The sequence below is a fragment of the Theropithecus gelada genome, chromosome 7b (assembly GCF_003255815.1).
Source record: "Theropithecus gelada isolate Dixy chromosome 7b, Tgel_1.0, whole genome shotgun sequence".
Lineage (NCBI taxonomy): Eukaryota > Metazoa > Chordata > Mammalia > Primates > Cercopithecidae > Theropithecus > Theropithecus gelada.
Genome location: NC_037675.1, coordinates 55,811,179 through 55,824,506, shown reverse-complemented (window position 1 = coordinate 55,824,506; position 13,328 = coordinate 55,811,179). Strand labels below are relative to the sequence as shown.

At 42.9% G+C, this 13,328-nt stretch overlaps 1 protein-coding gene across 1 annotated transcript in view; it reads right to left on the bottom strand.

Moving 5' to 3' along the window:
* The window catches only part of CGRRF1 (cell growth regulator with ring finger domain 1), a 29,188-nt gene extending 20,415 nt beyond the window's left edge, over nucleotides 1-8,773 (bottom strand). The window contains exon 1 of the mRNA XM_025393056.1: nucleotides 8,540-8,773. Coding sequence (XP_025248841.1) covers nucleotides 8,540-8,643 — 104 coding nt within the window. The 5' untranslated portion in view covers nucleotides 8,644-8,773. The remainder of the gene's footprint in view (nucleotides 1-8,539) is intronic.
* Nucleotides 8,774-13,328: the final 4,555 nt, after the last annotated feature.

The window sequence follows — 13,328 nt, the reverse complement described above, 5'->3', positions numbered from 1 at the left end:
GACAACCAATAAAATTAACAAATGGAATAAAAATTCACTTTTGATGACTCTGATTTTATAAAAGAGTTGGTTAAGACTGCTCTGTCCTGCCTAACAAAGCTGAAAAGCAAGCCTCTAACAGACTAAACTATTTCTGAGTAACTTAACAGTGACCCAGAATAAAGCTCAAGAATATTTAGAGGAATACAAAAATATCCAGCACCTAGTAAGGTAAAATTCACAATGTATAGCATCTGATAAAAAAAAATTACCAGGCATGCAAAGAAGCAGGAAAATATTACCCACAATGAGGAGCAAAACTCTATAGAAATAGATCCAGAAATCATACAGATACTTGAATTAGTAGACAAGGATATAAAAATAGCTCCTAGAACTATATTCCATATGTTTCAGAAGAAAAGTAATGACTGCACATATGATATAGAGGCATGGAAGATATTTAAAAGGCATAAATCAGTATTTAGAGATGAAAAAGATAATGTTTTAGATTAAAAATATAGTGGATGAGATTAACAGCAGATTAGATAATGCACAATAAAATATTAGTAATCTTGAAGACAACATAATAAAAAGTACTGAAATTGAAACACAGAAAGGAAAAAGACTGAACAACAACAACAAAAAGCATCAGTAAGCCAACTTTTAGGCAGCCATGTAACTGAAGTCTTAACATATCACTGAAGTTTGCAGAGGACAGATAAAGTATTTGAACACATTATGGCCAAAACCTTCCCCAACATGTTGAAAACTATGAAAACCTACAGACCCAAGAATCTCAATGAGCTCCAAGCACAAGAAACAAAGAAAATTACCTAAGGCACATAATAATCAAATTGCTTAAAACCAGTAATAAAGAGAAAATCCTAAGAAAAAGAAAGAAGATACACTACAGTAGCCAAAGAAAAGGAAAAAAGATATACTACACATAGAGGAACAAAGATAAGAATGACAGCTTTTTAATATTAATAAGAAGTAATGGAAGGCAGAATATCTTTAAAGAACTAAAAGGAAAAAAATCTTGTCAATCTAGAATTCTATACCTATATTTTTCCAAAGCAAAATAAAGACTTTGTCAAACATAACAAAAGCTAAAAGAATTCATCACCAACAGACCTGGACAACAAGAAAAATGAAAGTATGCCTTGGGAAGAAAAATGATACCAAATAAAAATCTGGATTGACACAAAGAAATAAATAGCAGTGAAATGGTAACTACGTGAGGAATTATAACACTTTTCGTATATCTCTTTAAAATATGACCTGAAGGCAGATGTTGATAAGTTAGAGACACATAATAAACTTTAAAGCAACCACTAAAAAAAGTTATTGCTAATAAACCAACAAAGGAGATAAAAATGGAATCACATAAATTATTTAACTCATGCAAATGAGGGCTGAACAAAGGGGAAAAAGAAACAAAAAACAGACTAGCAAAATAAAAGGGGGGAAAAGAAACAAAGAACAGACAAAACAAAAAACGAATAGCAAGATGGTGGAATCAAATCTAACAATATCAATAATCACATTAAATGTAAATGTTTTAAACTCCCTAGTTAAAAGACAAAGATTATCAGATTGGATAAAAACATAAGACCTAGCTATATGGTGCATACAAGAAACCCACTTTAAATAAAAAGACAAAAAGTGTTTACAAGTAAAAGGATGAAAAAAAGATGTATCTGCTAACACTAATCAAAAGAAAGCTGAAGTGGCTACATTAATACAAAACTAGATCTCAGCAAAGACTATTACCAGGATTAAAGAGGTCCATTTCAGAGTGATATAAGGGTCAATTCATCATGCACACAAAATAATCCTAAATGTTTATGAACCTATTAACAGAACTTCAAAATATGAAGCAAAAACTGATATAACTGCCAAGAGAAGTAGATAAATCCACAATTATAGTCAGAAATTCTAATACTCCCCACCGCTTCAATAATTGATAGCTCCAATATATAGAAAATCATTAAGGACATCAAAAACTTGAATAACACTACCAACCAATTTGACTTGACACTTATAAAACATCTCACCCAGCCGGGCGCGTCGACTCACACCTGTAATCCCAGCACTTCGGGAGGCCATGGGCGGATCATGAGGTCAAGTGATCGAGACCATGCTGGCCAACATGATGAAACCTTATCTCTACTAAAAATTAAAAAAAAAAAATAGTTGGGCGTGGTGGTGCGCACCTGTAGTCCCAGCTACTCTGGAGGCTGAGGCAGAAGAATTGCTGGAATCCAGGAGGCGGAGGTTGCAGTGAGCCGAGATCATGCCACTGCACTCTAGCCTGGTGACAGAGCGAGACTCCATCTCAAAAAAAAAAAAAAACAAAACCTCACCTAACAATAGCAGAACATATATTATTTTTAAGTGCACTAGGACATTTACAAAAGAGAGAATATATTTGGATTATAAAACAACCCTCAATAAATCTACAAGATGTCAAATCATAAAAAGTATGCTAACCACAATGGAATCAAATTATAAATCAATAAGAGATATTTTTAAAATTTCCAAATATTTGGAAACTAAATAACAAACTTCTAAATAACTTAGAGGTCAAGAAAAAAATCAAAAGGGAAATTATTTCAAATCATGGCCCGAATAAAAATGAAGACATGTGTCAAAATGTGGGGAATGCTGATAAAGCAGTACTCACAGGGAAATTGGAAGGCACTAAACATTTCTGTTCCATCTCCTAGAAGAGATGGCCAAATACGGCATGTTCTCATTTTTAAGTGGGAGCTAAATGATGAGAACTCATGAGCCCAAAGAAGGGAACAACAGATACTGGGATCTACTTGAGGGTGGAAGTTGGGAGGAGGAAGAGGAGCAGAAAAGATAACTATTGGGTACTGGGATTAATACCTGGGTGATGAAATAATCTGTACAACAAACCCATGACACGAGTTTACCTATATAACAAACCTTCACATGTACCTCTGAACCTAAATGTTTAAAAACAACAACAACAGAAATCTCAACATTACAAAATACAGATCACCAATGAGTCCAAGTTTCAATCAACCAAACAAGCATGAGTTAACGCTTTAGATGCAGAATTTCTTGAGAATATACCCAGATCAATAAATATGATCTGATCTAGAGTTACATTCTATTCTCTGGCTTACAATCCATCCTCACATATATTCCCCAGGATACCACAGATATAAGTTAGCAAAATTTTGCAATTCTTTTCAAGGACAGACTATTTCCAGTCAGATCAGATTTTGTCCCTATACTAGGCAGCATGCAGAGATCTGGGCCTCATGACAAGAAAAGAGAGGCAGGTCTTAAGTGTGGATAGCCCTTTGCAAAGCAACTGCCCTAGGTGAGGTTATTACAGGGATCTTCAAGCAAGAGAAGGCTAATTTTCTCACACATGGAAAGTAAGCAGCTTCTGTCAACAATGGAGGCTCAGAGTGACTGGAGTTTTTTTCAAGATTCTCAGCTCTGTCCACATCTACCTAGATGTCCCCATTCCAAGTCTCAGGGTTCTACTTCTTTCCAATCAATATTCTAAATAAGACACTGACAAAGGTCAGGTAATTTTATTACTAGTGCAGTTAAAACTGTGTTGAGGCACCTGTCACCATGCCTAGCTAATTTTTGTATTTTTTGTAGAGACCGAGTTTTGCCATATTTCCCAGGCTGGTCTCGAACTTCTGGGCTCAAGCAGTCCTCCCGCCTCAGCCTCCCAAAGTGCTGGGATTATAGGCAGTGAGCCAAGATCATGCCACTGCACTCCAGCTCAGATGACAGAGCAAGACTGTCTCAAAAATAAAATAAAATAAAACTGTGTTCAATTTTTAGCAAGTCTTTCTGTGGCTACACAAAATAAAGTGCTTTAGAACCACAGAAACTTTATGATTCTCTAAGATTTGACCGATCTAATGCTTTGAAGATCTGAGTTTGACATTTTCTGTTAGTGCTCCAGTGAACACAGAGGCACCCATCTCACTTCTTCCTCAGTCCCTGTAGTCATCATTACTGCCATAACAGTCAAGCACTTTAGCCACTTGGTCCTCCAGCACACAGCTTCAGAAATAATTTTGTCACAGTCAACCAAATGTATTAATTTGATTGTGATGCCACTACATGTTGTGGGTTACTTAGATTATTTCCCATTGGCAAAGAGCTAAAGAAATTACCAAACCAACCCCCAAATTCTATCTTTGAAAGTTTTCTCACCAGGATCCCATTCTTAGTGATAATTTCTTTATCAGTCAGGGTCCAGGCAAGAATCTGAAAATGCATCCATTATTTTAACAGGGAGATTTGATTTGATTTTTAAAGTTGCCAGCATCAACATCAAGGGAAATTTTCATATGAAAAATGTTAACCATATGTTGAAGAACTGAAAAGGCAAAAACAGGACGCTGAGTTACTACTTATGTAATAAGAAGTAGTAACAGCAGGAAGCAGCTATCACTCCTAGGACAAGGGAACAGAGAAAAAGAGAATAAAGAGAATTTACTATAGTTTAGAAATGTGGAGGAGAGACTCTGTGGAGCTCAGGACTCAGATCTGAGGAAAGGATACTGGTATCTTTAAGGGAGTGCATAAGGCTGATTCTAGCAGAGTAGGAAAGCATAAACTGGAACAAGTGGGACCAAGTATTAATGCCAGAGTGAGGCACTACTGTGGCAAGTGACAGACAAGAAAAGGAATCAACAGGAAGCAGCAAGTCCCTTCATCCTCTTCCAGCCTTCCAGCCCCCTTCCCTTGTTGGCAAAGCCCCATAGGCAGTCAGCTTGCAAAGAAGAAATGTAGTTTAGAGTTCTGCCCTAGATTCACAAAGCAGAGGGTGGTATGAAGTTGAGGTCAACAGCTTAATAAACTGTAGTCAAGAGCATGCCAAGAGTAGCTACTGGAGTCATGGTCCCTGATTATTTGAAACTGTTAAAGGATGTAAATGGACTTTTGGGCTTCTTTGTGCTCAGTGCCTGGCAGAAGCTATCAGAGATCACAGAAACCACTACACGGTGAAAGAAAAATACTGTATTTCTAGTTGCATGCTTCTTTGCTATTGCTATTGGGATTTCAATAATCATATGCTCCTGTTCTTTCTCCACTCCCACACAGTGCAGGTGGACATGGCAAACAGTGGAAGGAAGCAAACAGTGAAAAACTCAAGAGCAGTACTAAGGAAAAAAAGATGACAGAAAACACATGAACAGTAGGAATGGTATTATGGGAGGTTAAAACAAAATAAAACAATGACAAGGGTGAAAAACATGCATATTAACTAGTTTACCCTTCTGATGGGGTACTATTAGAAAGACGTTTTTAAGAGATTTAGATGGTGTCCAAGTTTTCATCATTTCTAGTCAATGTGGCCTTGGCTTAAGTTCACAAAAAAAAAAAAAAAACACAGTAAAAAGTTTATCTACATGGGCAAAGCTAACTCAGATGGAGAAAAGGGTTGTGTTAGGCACAAGATGACTGGTTAGGCCTAAATGAGGATGGAAGTGACTGGTATTTACATGGTCTTGTGGCCTTAGCAGTGCTTAGCTCAGACTTCCAAACGATCTATGATTACATGGGCTTCCACTCTTGTAAAAGTCTTACCTACATGGGGTGATTTGGCAATTATTAAATGTTCAAACCAAGTCTTAAAGCTGGCTGAGCCAGGATTTAAACCTATGTCTGTCTGACTCCAAAATCTGTCTGTTAACCACTACAAACATGAGGCTCCTGACTATCCTCTTCCCAATACTAAAGACTGATAGCTAAGATATCTAACTAGTTGGCCTATTTAAAATAAAAATTAAAGCACATAAGGCAATTATCAACTAGTTACTATTTTCCTTAGTGGAGGAAAATTATGCTTCATTAAGAGAATAACACTAACATTATAGTCATTTAAAAATCTTGTGTTGGCCGGGCGCGGTGGCTCAAGCCTGTAATCCCAGCACTTTGGGAGGCCGAGACGGGCGGATCACGAGGTCAGGAGATCGAGACCATCCTGGCTAACACGGTGAAACCCCGTCTCCACTAAAAAATACAAAAAACTAGCTGGGCGAGGTGGCGGGCGCCTGTAGTCCCAGCTACTTGGGAGGCTGAGGCAGGAGAATGGCGTAAACCCAGGAGGCGGAGCTTGCAGTGAGCTGAGATCCGGCCACTGCACTCCAGCCTGGGCGGCAGAGCGAGACTCTGTCTCAAAAAAAAAAAATAAATAAAAATAAAAAATAAAAATAAAAATAAAAATAAAAATCTTGTGTTAAGACTGCTTTTTCCACATGGGCAACACCTTCCTAATTCCAATTACAAACTTTTGTGTAATGAACATTAGCAATGAAATCTGATGGATCAAGATAACCAACTGTGTTAAGATTGGTCTTTGTTTTCCAATCTTAACGCCACATGTAAGGAACTGGTATTTCCCATCCTCACCCACATACAAGGCAAGGAATTCTATGCTGTATTGCTGGTAGGGTGAGGAGCAGTGTGGACCTGTTAAAACTTTGATCACTTCCTAAAGATGGCATATATTTTCAGAAACTGACACGGGCCCGTGTTCTTTAAGGCAATCACGTATATGTGATCAAAGGCTATTTTAAAACTCGTTTTACATAGCCTTCTTTATTCACTAACATGTTCTCTGCCCCTCTGTTGATGCTGTCTTCTCTGAAATGCCTTTTATTCCCTACTATACACATTTGACTCCATTTATTTTTCTTTTCTTTTTTTTTTTTTTTTTGAGACTGGAGTCTTGCTCTGTAGCCCGGGCTGGAGTGCAGTGGCCGGATCTCAGCTCACTGCAAGCTCCGCCTCCCGGGTTTGCGCCATTCTCCTGCCTCAGCCTCCGGAGTAGCTCGGACTACAGGCGCCCGCCACCTTGCCCGGCTAGTTTTTTGTATTTTTAGTAGAGACGGGGTTTCACTGTGTTAGCCAGGATGGTCTCGATCTCCTGACCTCGTGATCCGCCCGTCTCGGCCTCCCAAAGTGCTGGGATTACAGGCTTGAGCCACCGCGCCCGGCCGACTCCATTTATTTTTCAAGATGATCATTCTCTAAAATCCAGCTCATGTCTCTCTTCAACGGAGTCCTCTCTGACCTCAGACCATGGCTGTTATCCACTTAGAACTGCTGTTTGATCTTTTTGTAACTTTTTTTTTTTTTTTTTTTTGAGACGGAGTCTCGCTCTGTCGCCCAGGCTGGAGTGCAGTGGCGCGATCTCGGCTCACTGCAAGCTCCGCCTTCCGGGTTTACGCCATTCTCCTGCCTCAGCCTCCCGAGTAGCTGGGACTACAGGCGCCCGCCACCTTGCCCAGCTCATTTTTTTTTTCTTTTTTTTTTTTTTTTTTGAGACGGAGTCCCGCTGTGTCGCCCAGGGTGGAGTGTAGTGGCCAGATCTCAGCTCACTGCAAGCTCCGCCTCCCGGGTTTTTACGCCATTCTCCTGCCTCAGCCTCCCGAGTAGCCGGGACTACAGGCGCCCGCCACCTCGCCCGGCTAGTTTTTTGTATTTTTTAGTAGAGACGGGGTTTCACCGTGTTAGCCAGGATGGTCTCGAACTCCTGACCTCGTGATCCGCCCGTCTCGGCGTCCCAAAGTGCTGGGATTACAGGCTTGAGCCACCGCGCCCGGCCTCATTTTTTTATTTTTAGTAGAGACGGGGTTTCACCGTGTTAGCCAGGATGGTCTCGATCTCCTGACCTCGTGATCCGCCCATCTCGGCCTTCCAAAGTGCTGGGATTACTAACTATTATCTTCTCAAAGGGACTTTGGAGGCTGCGGCCTAGGAAAACTGTTGTGGGCTAGTTACACGGTTTCGACTCGCTGTTATTTACAAGGCTTGTCTAAACATGATACAATAGCAACTCCTCAAGACAGAAATTGAACCTCTAGGCTAGAAGAATCGCTCAGCGGTTATCTAACAGACCATTCTCCTTGTCTCCAATAGGCAACTGTCCACCTTCGGTGTAACTTATTTCTAAGGTCTCTTCCAGCTCTAAAATTATGATTTTACAATTCTATCGACAAAATATTACTTCAAAAGGTGTGGAATGTATATAGAAACCATTAAATTCTCAAACGGTAACAGTTCAGTTACAAGTTACTCTGAAGGATCTGAGACTAAGGGCTCCATTCAGGTCAGAATCACAACTATTAACCTCGCTTACTATCCAGTCTGTGCACTGTAGCACAGGTGACTGACTCATCCTGGACACACAGTAGGCCCGAATCCAGGACAGAAGCCTACTAGAGAAGCACTTTCTCTCAACACCAGGCCCAAGCCCTTCCTGGCTGCTTTATCGCCTAGAAACAAAGCTGAGTAAAACACCCCAATGCGGTACCACCCCAAGATGCCCCAGCGACGCGGACCACACGGTGATGCAGGGCAGTGACGCAGGTGCAGAGTCCACTTTGTTTTCCTTCCAGAGAAAGTCGGAGTCCTAGGCACCCGGGGACACTGAATCCCCGACGTCCTCCGGCCCGTGGCCTCCGGCTCCTGTGCCCCCTGCAGGTCGTCGCGACCCCACTCCCGGGGTGTTCGCCCCTTCGTCTCTCACCCCTGGGACACTTACCATCCCAATACCAGACCGGTGGTCACGACGAAGCAGGTAAAGACCACCGCGATGTAGAAAAGCGGCGAGTATTCATAAAGCGTTACCAGAAACACCGCAGCCATCAGGGTCTCGCTCTGGACAGAGCCAGGCTCAGGCCGCGTAGCCCAGCCCAGCCCAGCCCGGCTGAGCCCAGCCCGCCCGGCCAGGGTAAAAGCCACTACGGTGCGCCGAAGCGGACAAACTTTGTAGGTCCGCACTCGCCTGGGGTTCTCGCAAGCTAGACTTTAGGGCACCCTCGCCGGCAGCGGGAGCCGGCGTGCCAATCACGGCACCGCCTGCATGACACGCCACGCCCCTCCCGCTCCCGTCCCGAGCTATTGGCTACGCAGACCGGGGGTGGGGGTCCCGACTCGCACCGCTCCTGACTCCCAGGATTGGTACCCAGCGGGCATCCTAGGGCCCAGTGGTCATTGCTGTTCCGCCGGCAAATTCTAAGTAGACTTTGGGGCCAACTCTGTCCCAGCCTTAGGCAATGTAGGTTTTCTGATGTCAGAGAGAGGCGCAGTCTGAAATCTACCTGCGCCGTTTCTAAATCCTGAAACCCTGCCTATTATATAGTAGGCAAATTTGGGAGGAAGTGGAGGAGGAAGAGGAGGAGAAGGAGAAGGGAGGGCATCTTGGGTTGCACAAAATGAAATAACCATAGGTACAGTGAAAACACAAAAGAAGGAGTCTCTACCACAAGCAATTTATACGAGACTTGTCAGCCTTTTCAGATTGGACTTAATCTTAAGAGGAAAATCAGCACTGCTTATCCAAAATTCTCTTAGAAATAAAGCATCCGCTTCCTCCCATATCCCCCTCTTTTTCTCCTTTTCTTGTACTCCTCAAATTAGAATTAGCCAAACATTTCAACCTATATTTGTTTCCACTTTAAGAATAATTTTTTAAAAACTTTTTTAACCGCACAGAAGCTTTTTAAAAAGTACAGAAAGTAGCTTAAAGGTCATTCCCTTGTCTCAACCCTGTGAGTCAGCTCCATCAAGGTGGCCTCCCTGAAAGTCTTTCATAACACTTCATTGACACCTCATTGGTTTGCATTTAATCCTAAAGCCACATCTAGCTACATTGGAGAATGGGGATATGTAGTCTTATTATTCGTGAGCAGCAACACACCCTGCTACAAATAAAGAGTTTTGTTACTGAGGAAGAAAGAGAATGGACATTGGGACAGGTAACTAGTAGCCTCTGTCACACTCCCAAATCACCAATAAAATTTGTGCTTGAGAAAGATGAACTAAGTTTGTCCTATGGCCTCACATATTCCTTGGCAAATGACCACGTATTCTCTGGAGCAGCACTGTTTGAGAAGTTTGCTTCTACAATGCAATTTTTAATTACTACATATCGGATTTGTGAAAGTGTATAGTTTAATCAGCCATCAATTGTTGGACAATTTTTTCATTGCTATAAGTAACACTGCAGTGAACATCCTTACAGCTAAAGTATTTCCTTAGGATAAATTACCAGAGGTGGAACTGAGAGGTGAAGCAGGGTGGGCCTCTAGGTCAGGTGGGGACTTGGAGAACTTTTCTGTCTAGCTAGAGAATTTAAACGCACCAATCAGCGCTCTTTGTCTAGCTAAAGGTTTGTAAATGCACCAATCAGCACTCTGTAAAAATGCACCAATCAGCACTCTGTAAAATGGACCAATCAGCAGGATGTGGGCGGGGCCAAATAAGGGACTAAAAGCTAGCCACAGGCGCCAGCAGTGGCAACCCATTTAGGTTCTCCTCTGTGCTGTGGGAGCTGTGTTCTTTCGTTCTTCACAATGAATCTTGCTGCTCCTCAGTCTTTGGGTCTGCATTATCTTTATGAGCTGTAACACTCACCGCAAGGGTCTGCAGCTTCAGTTATTGAGACCATGAACCCACCAGGAGGAAAAAACAACTCTGGATGTGCCACCTTTAAGAGCTGTAACACTTACTGGGAAGATCTGCCACTTCATTCCTGAAGTCAGCGAGACCACGAACCCACCGGAAGGAAGAAACTCTGGACACGTCTGAACATCTGAAGGAACAAACGCCGGACACACCATCTTTAAGAGCTGTAATACGACAAGGTCTGCGGCTTCATTCTTGAATTCAGTGAGACCAAGAACCCACCGGAAGGAACCAATTATGGACACATTTTGGCGACCACAAAAGGACTATCGACCATCACCAAGTCGTGAGCACCATTGGACCGCTTTCGCTTGCTGTTCTGTCCTATTTTTCCTTAGAATTCGGGGGCTAAATACCGGGCACCTGTCAGCCAGTTAAAAGCGACTAGTGCCGCCGTGGGACTAAAGACATGGGTATCAGGCTTTATGGGAAAGGGCTCTCTAACTACCCCTGTGACCATGAGCAGAACTCTGAAAGTCATGTTGCCCAAGCCAGACTGGCCCATCTATCGTATCTATCCTGACCCTTGCCTCGTGGGTCCTAATGCCTGTCAGACAAACTTCGCATTGCCTCTTCTCCAAGGCTAGTCCTGCTTCTAAAAACCATTCCCTGTCTCTGGTGATTTTCTAGTTTCTCCTATAAGAATGATTTCTAGTATAAACTTCAGGACTCTGTTACCTTCTTTAGGCACCCAGGCTTGCCAATCAGAAAGACATAATTTTTGCCCAAAGCCCCATTGTAGGTGGGACTATCTGGAATTTTAGGATCCCTCCTCAGACAAGCAGGCCTAACAAAAGCTATTCCTAAAGCTAGGATATGGGGAGCCTCAAAAATTGTATACTTCGTATTCATATAAGTGAGGACAAAAGGCATCACTCTTCCAACATCAGAGATTCCTTCCCTCCCTCAGGGTATGGCCCTCCACTTCATTTTTGGGGCATAACATCTTTATAGGACACGGGTAAAGTCTCAATACTAACAGGAGAATGCTTAGGACTCTTAACAGGTTTTCGAGAATGCGTTGGTAAGGGCCACTAAATGCGATTTTTCTTGGTCCTCCTTGTGGTCTAGGGTTCTTGGGCAGGGGAAGAAATAAACAAAGCAAAACCACAGGTGGTTTTGTCTTTCAGATGGGAAACACTCAGGCATCAACAGGTGCACCCTTGAAATGCATCCTAAGCCACTGGGACCAATATGACCCGAAAACCCCGAAAAAAAGGCGGCTCGTTTTTTTTTCTGCACTACGGCTTGGCCCCAATATTCTTTCTCTGATGGGGAAAAATGGCCATATGAGGGAAGTATAAATTACAATACTATCCTGCAGCTTGACCTTTTCTGTAAGAAGGAAGGCAAATGGAGTGAAATACCTTATGTCCAAACTTTCTTTTCATTGAAGGAGAACACAGCTATGCACAGCTTGCAATTTACATCCCACAGGTGGACCTCTCAGCTTACCCCCATATCCTAGCATCTCTATAGCTCTCATTCCTGTTAATGATAAGCCTCCTCTAGTCTCCCCCACCCACAAGGAAATAAGCAAAAAAATCTCCAAAGGACCACAAAAATCCCCCCGCTATCGGTTCTGTCCCCTTCAAGCTGTAGGGGCAGGGGAATTTGGCCCAACCCGGTACGTGTCCCTTTCTCCCTCTCTGATTTAAAGCAGATCAAGGCAGACCTGGGGAAGTTTTCAGATGATCCTGATAGGTACATAGATGTCCTACAGGGTCTAGGGCAAACCTTCGATCTCACTTGGAGAGATGTCATGCTATTGTTAAGTCAAACCCTGGCCTTTAATGAAAAGAATGTGGTGTTAGCTGCAGCCCGAGAGTTTGGAGATACCTGGTGTCTTAAGTAAATGATAGAATGACAGCTGAAGAAAGGGACAAATTCCCTACCAGTCAGCAAGCCGTCCCTAGTATGGATACCCACTGGGACCTCAACTCAGATCATGGGGACTGGAGTCGTAAATGTCTGTTAACCTGTGTTCTAGAAGGACTAAGGAGAATTAGGAAAAAGCCCATGAATTATTCAATGATATCTGTCATAACTCAGGGAAAGGAAGAAAATCCTTCTGCCTTCCTTGAGCGGCTATGGGAGGCCTTAAGAAAACATACTCCCCTGTCACCCAACTCACTAGAGGGTCAATTGATCCTAAAAGATAAGTTTATTACCCAAGCAGCCGCAGATATCAGGAGAAAGCTCCAAAAGCAAGCCCTGGGCCCTGAACAAAATCTGGAGGCATTATTAAACCTGGCAACTTCGGTGTTCTATAATAGGGTCCAAGAGGAACAGGCCCAAAAGGAAAGGCAAGATCAGAAAAGGCCGCAGCCTTAGTCATGGCGCTCAGACGAACAAATCTTGGTGGTTCAGAGAGGACAGAAAATGGAGCAGGCCAATCACCGGGTCGGGCTTGTTATCAGTGTGGTTTGCAAGGACACTTTTAAAAAGACAAGATACAAGCTGCCCCCTTGTCCATGTCTGCTATGCCGAGGCAATCACTGGAAGGTGCACTGCCCTACAGTTCTCTGGGTCAGAAACCCCCAACCAGATGATCCAACAACAGGACTGAGGGTGCCCGGGGCAAGCGCCAGCTCATGTCATCACCCTCACTGAGCCCCGAGTACGTTTAACCATTGAAGGCCAGGAAATTGACTTCCTCCTGGACACTGGTGCGGCCTTCTCAGTGTTAATCTCCTGTCCCAGACAACTGTCCTCAAGGTCTGTTACCATCTGAGGAATCCTGGGACAGCCTGTAACCAGGTATTTCTCCCACCTCCTCGGTTGTAATTGGGAGACTTTGCTCTTTCCACATGCCTTTCTTGTTATGCCTGAAAGTCCCACACCCTTATTAGGGAGGGACATAT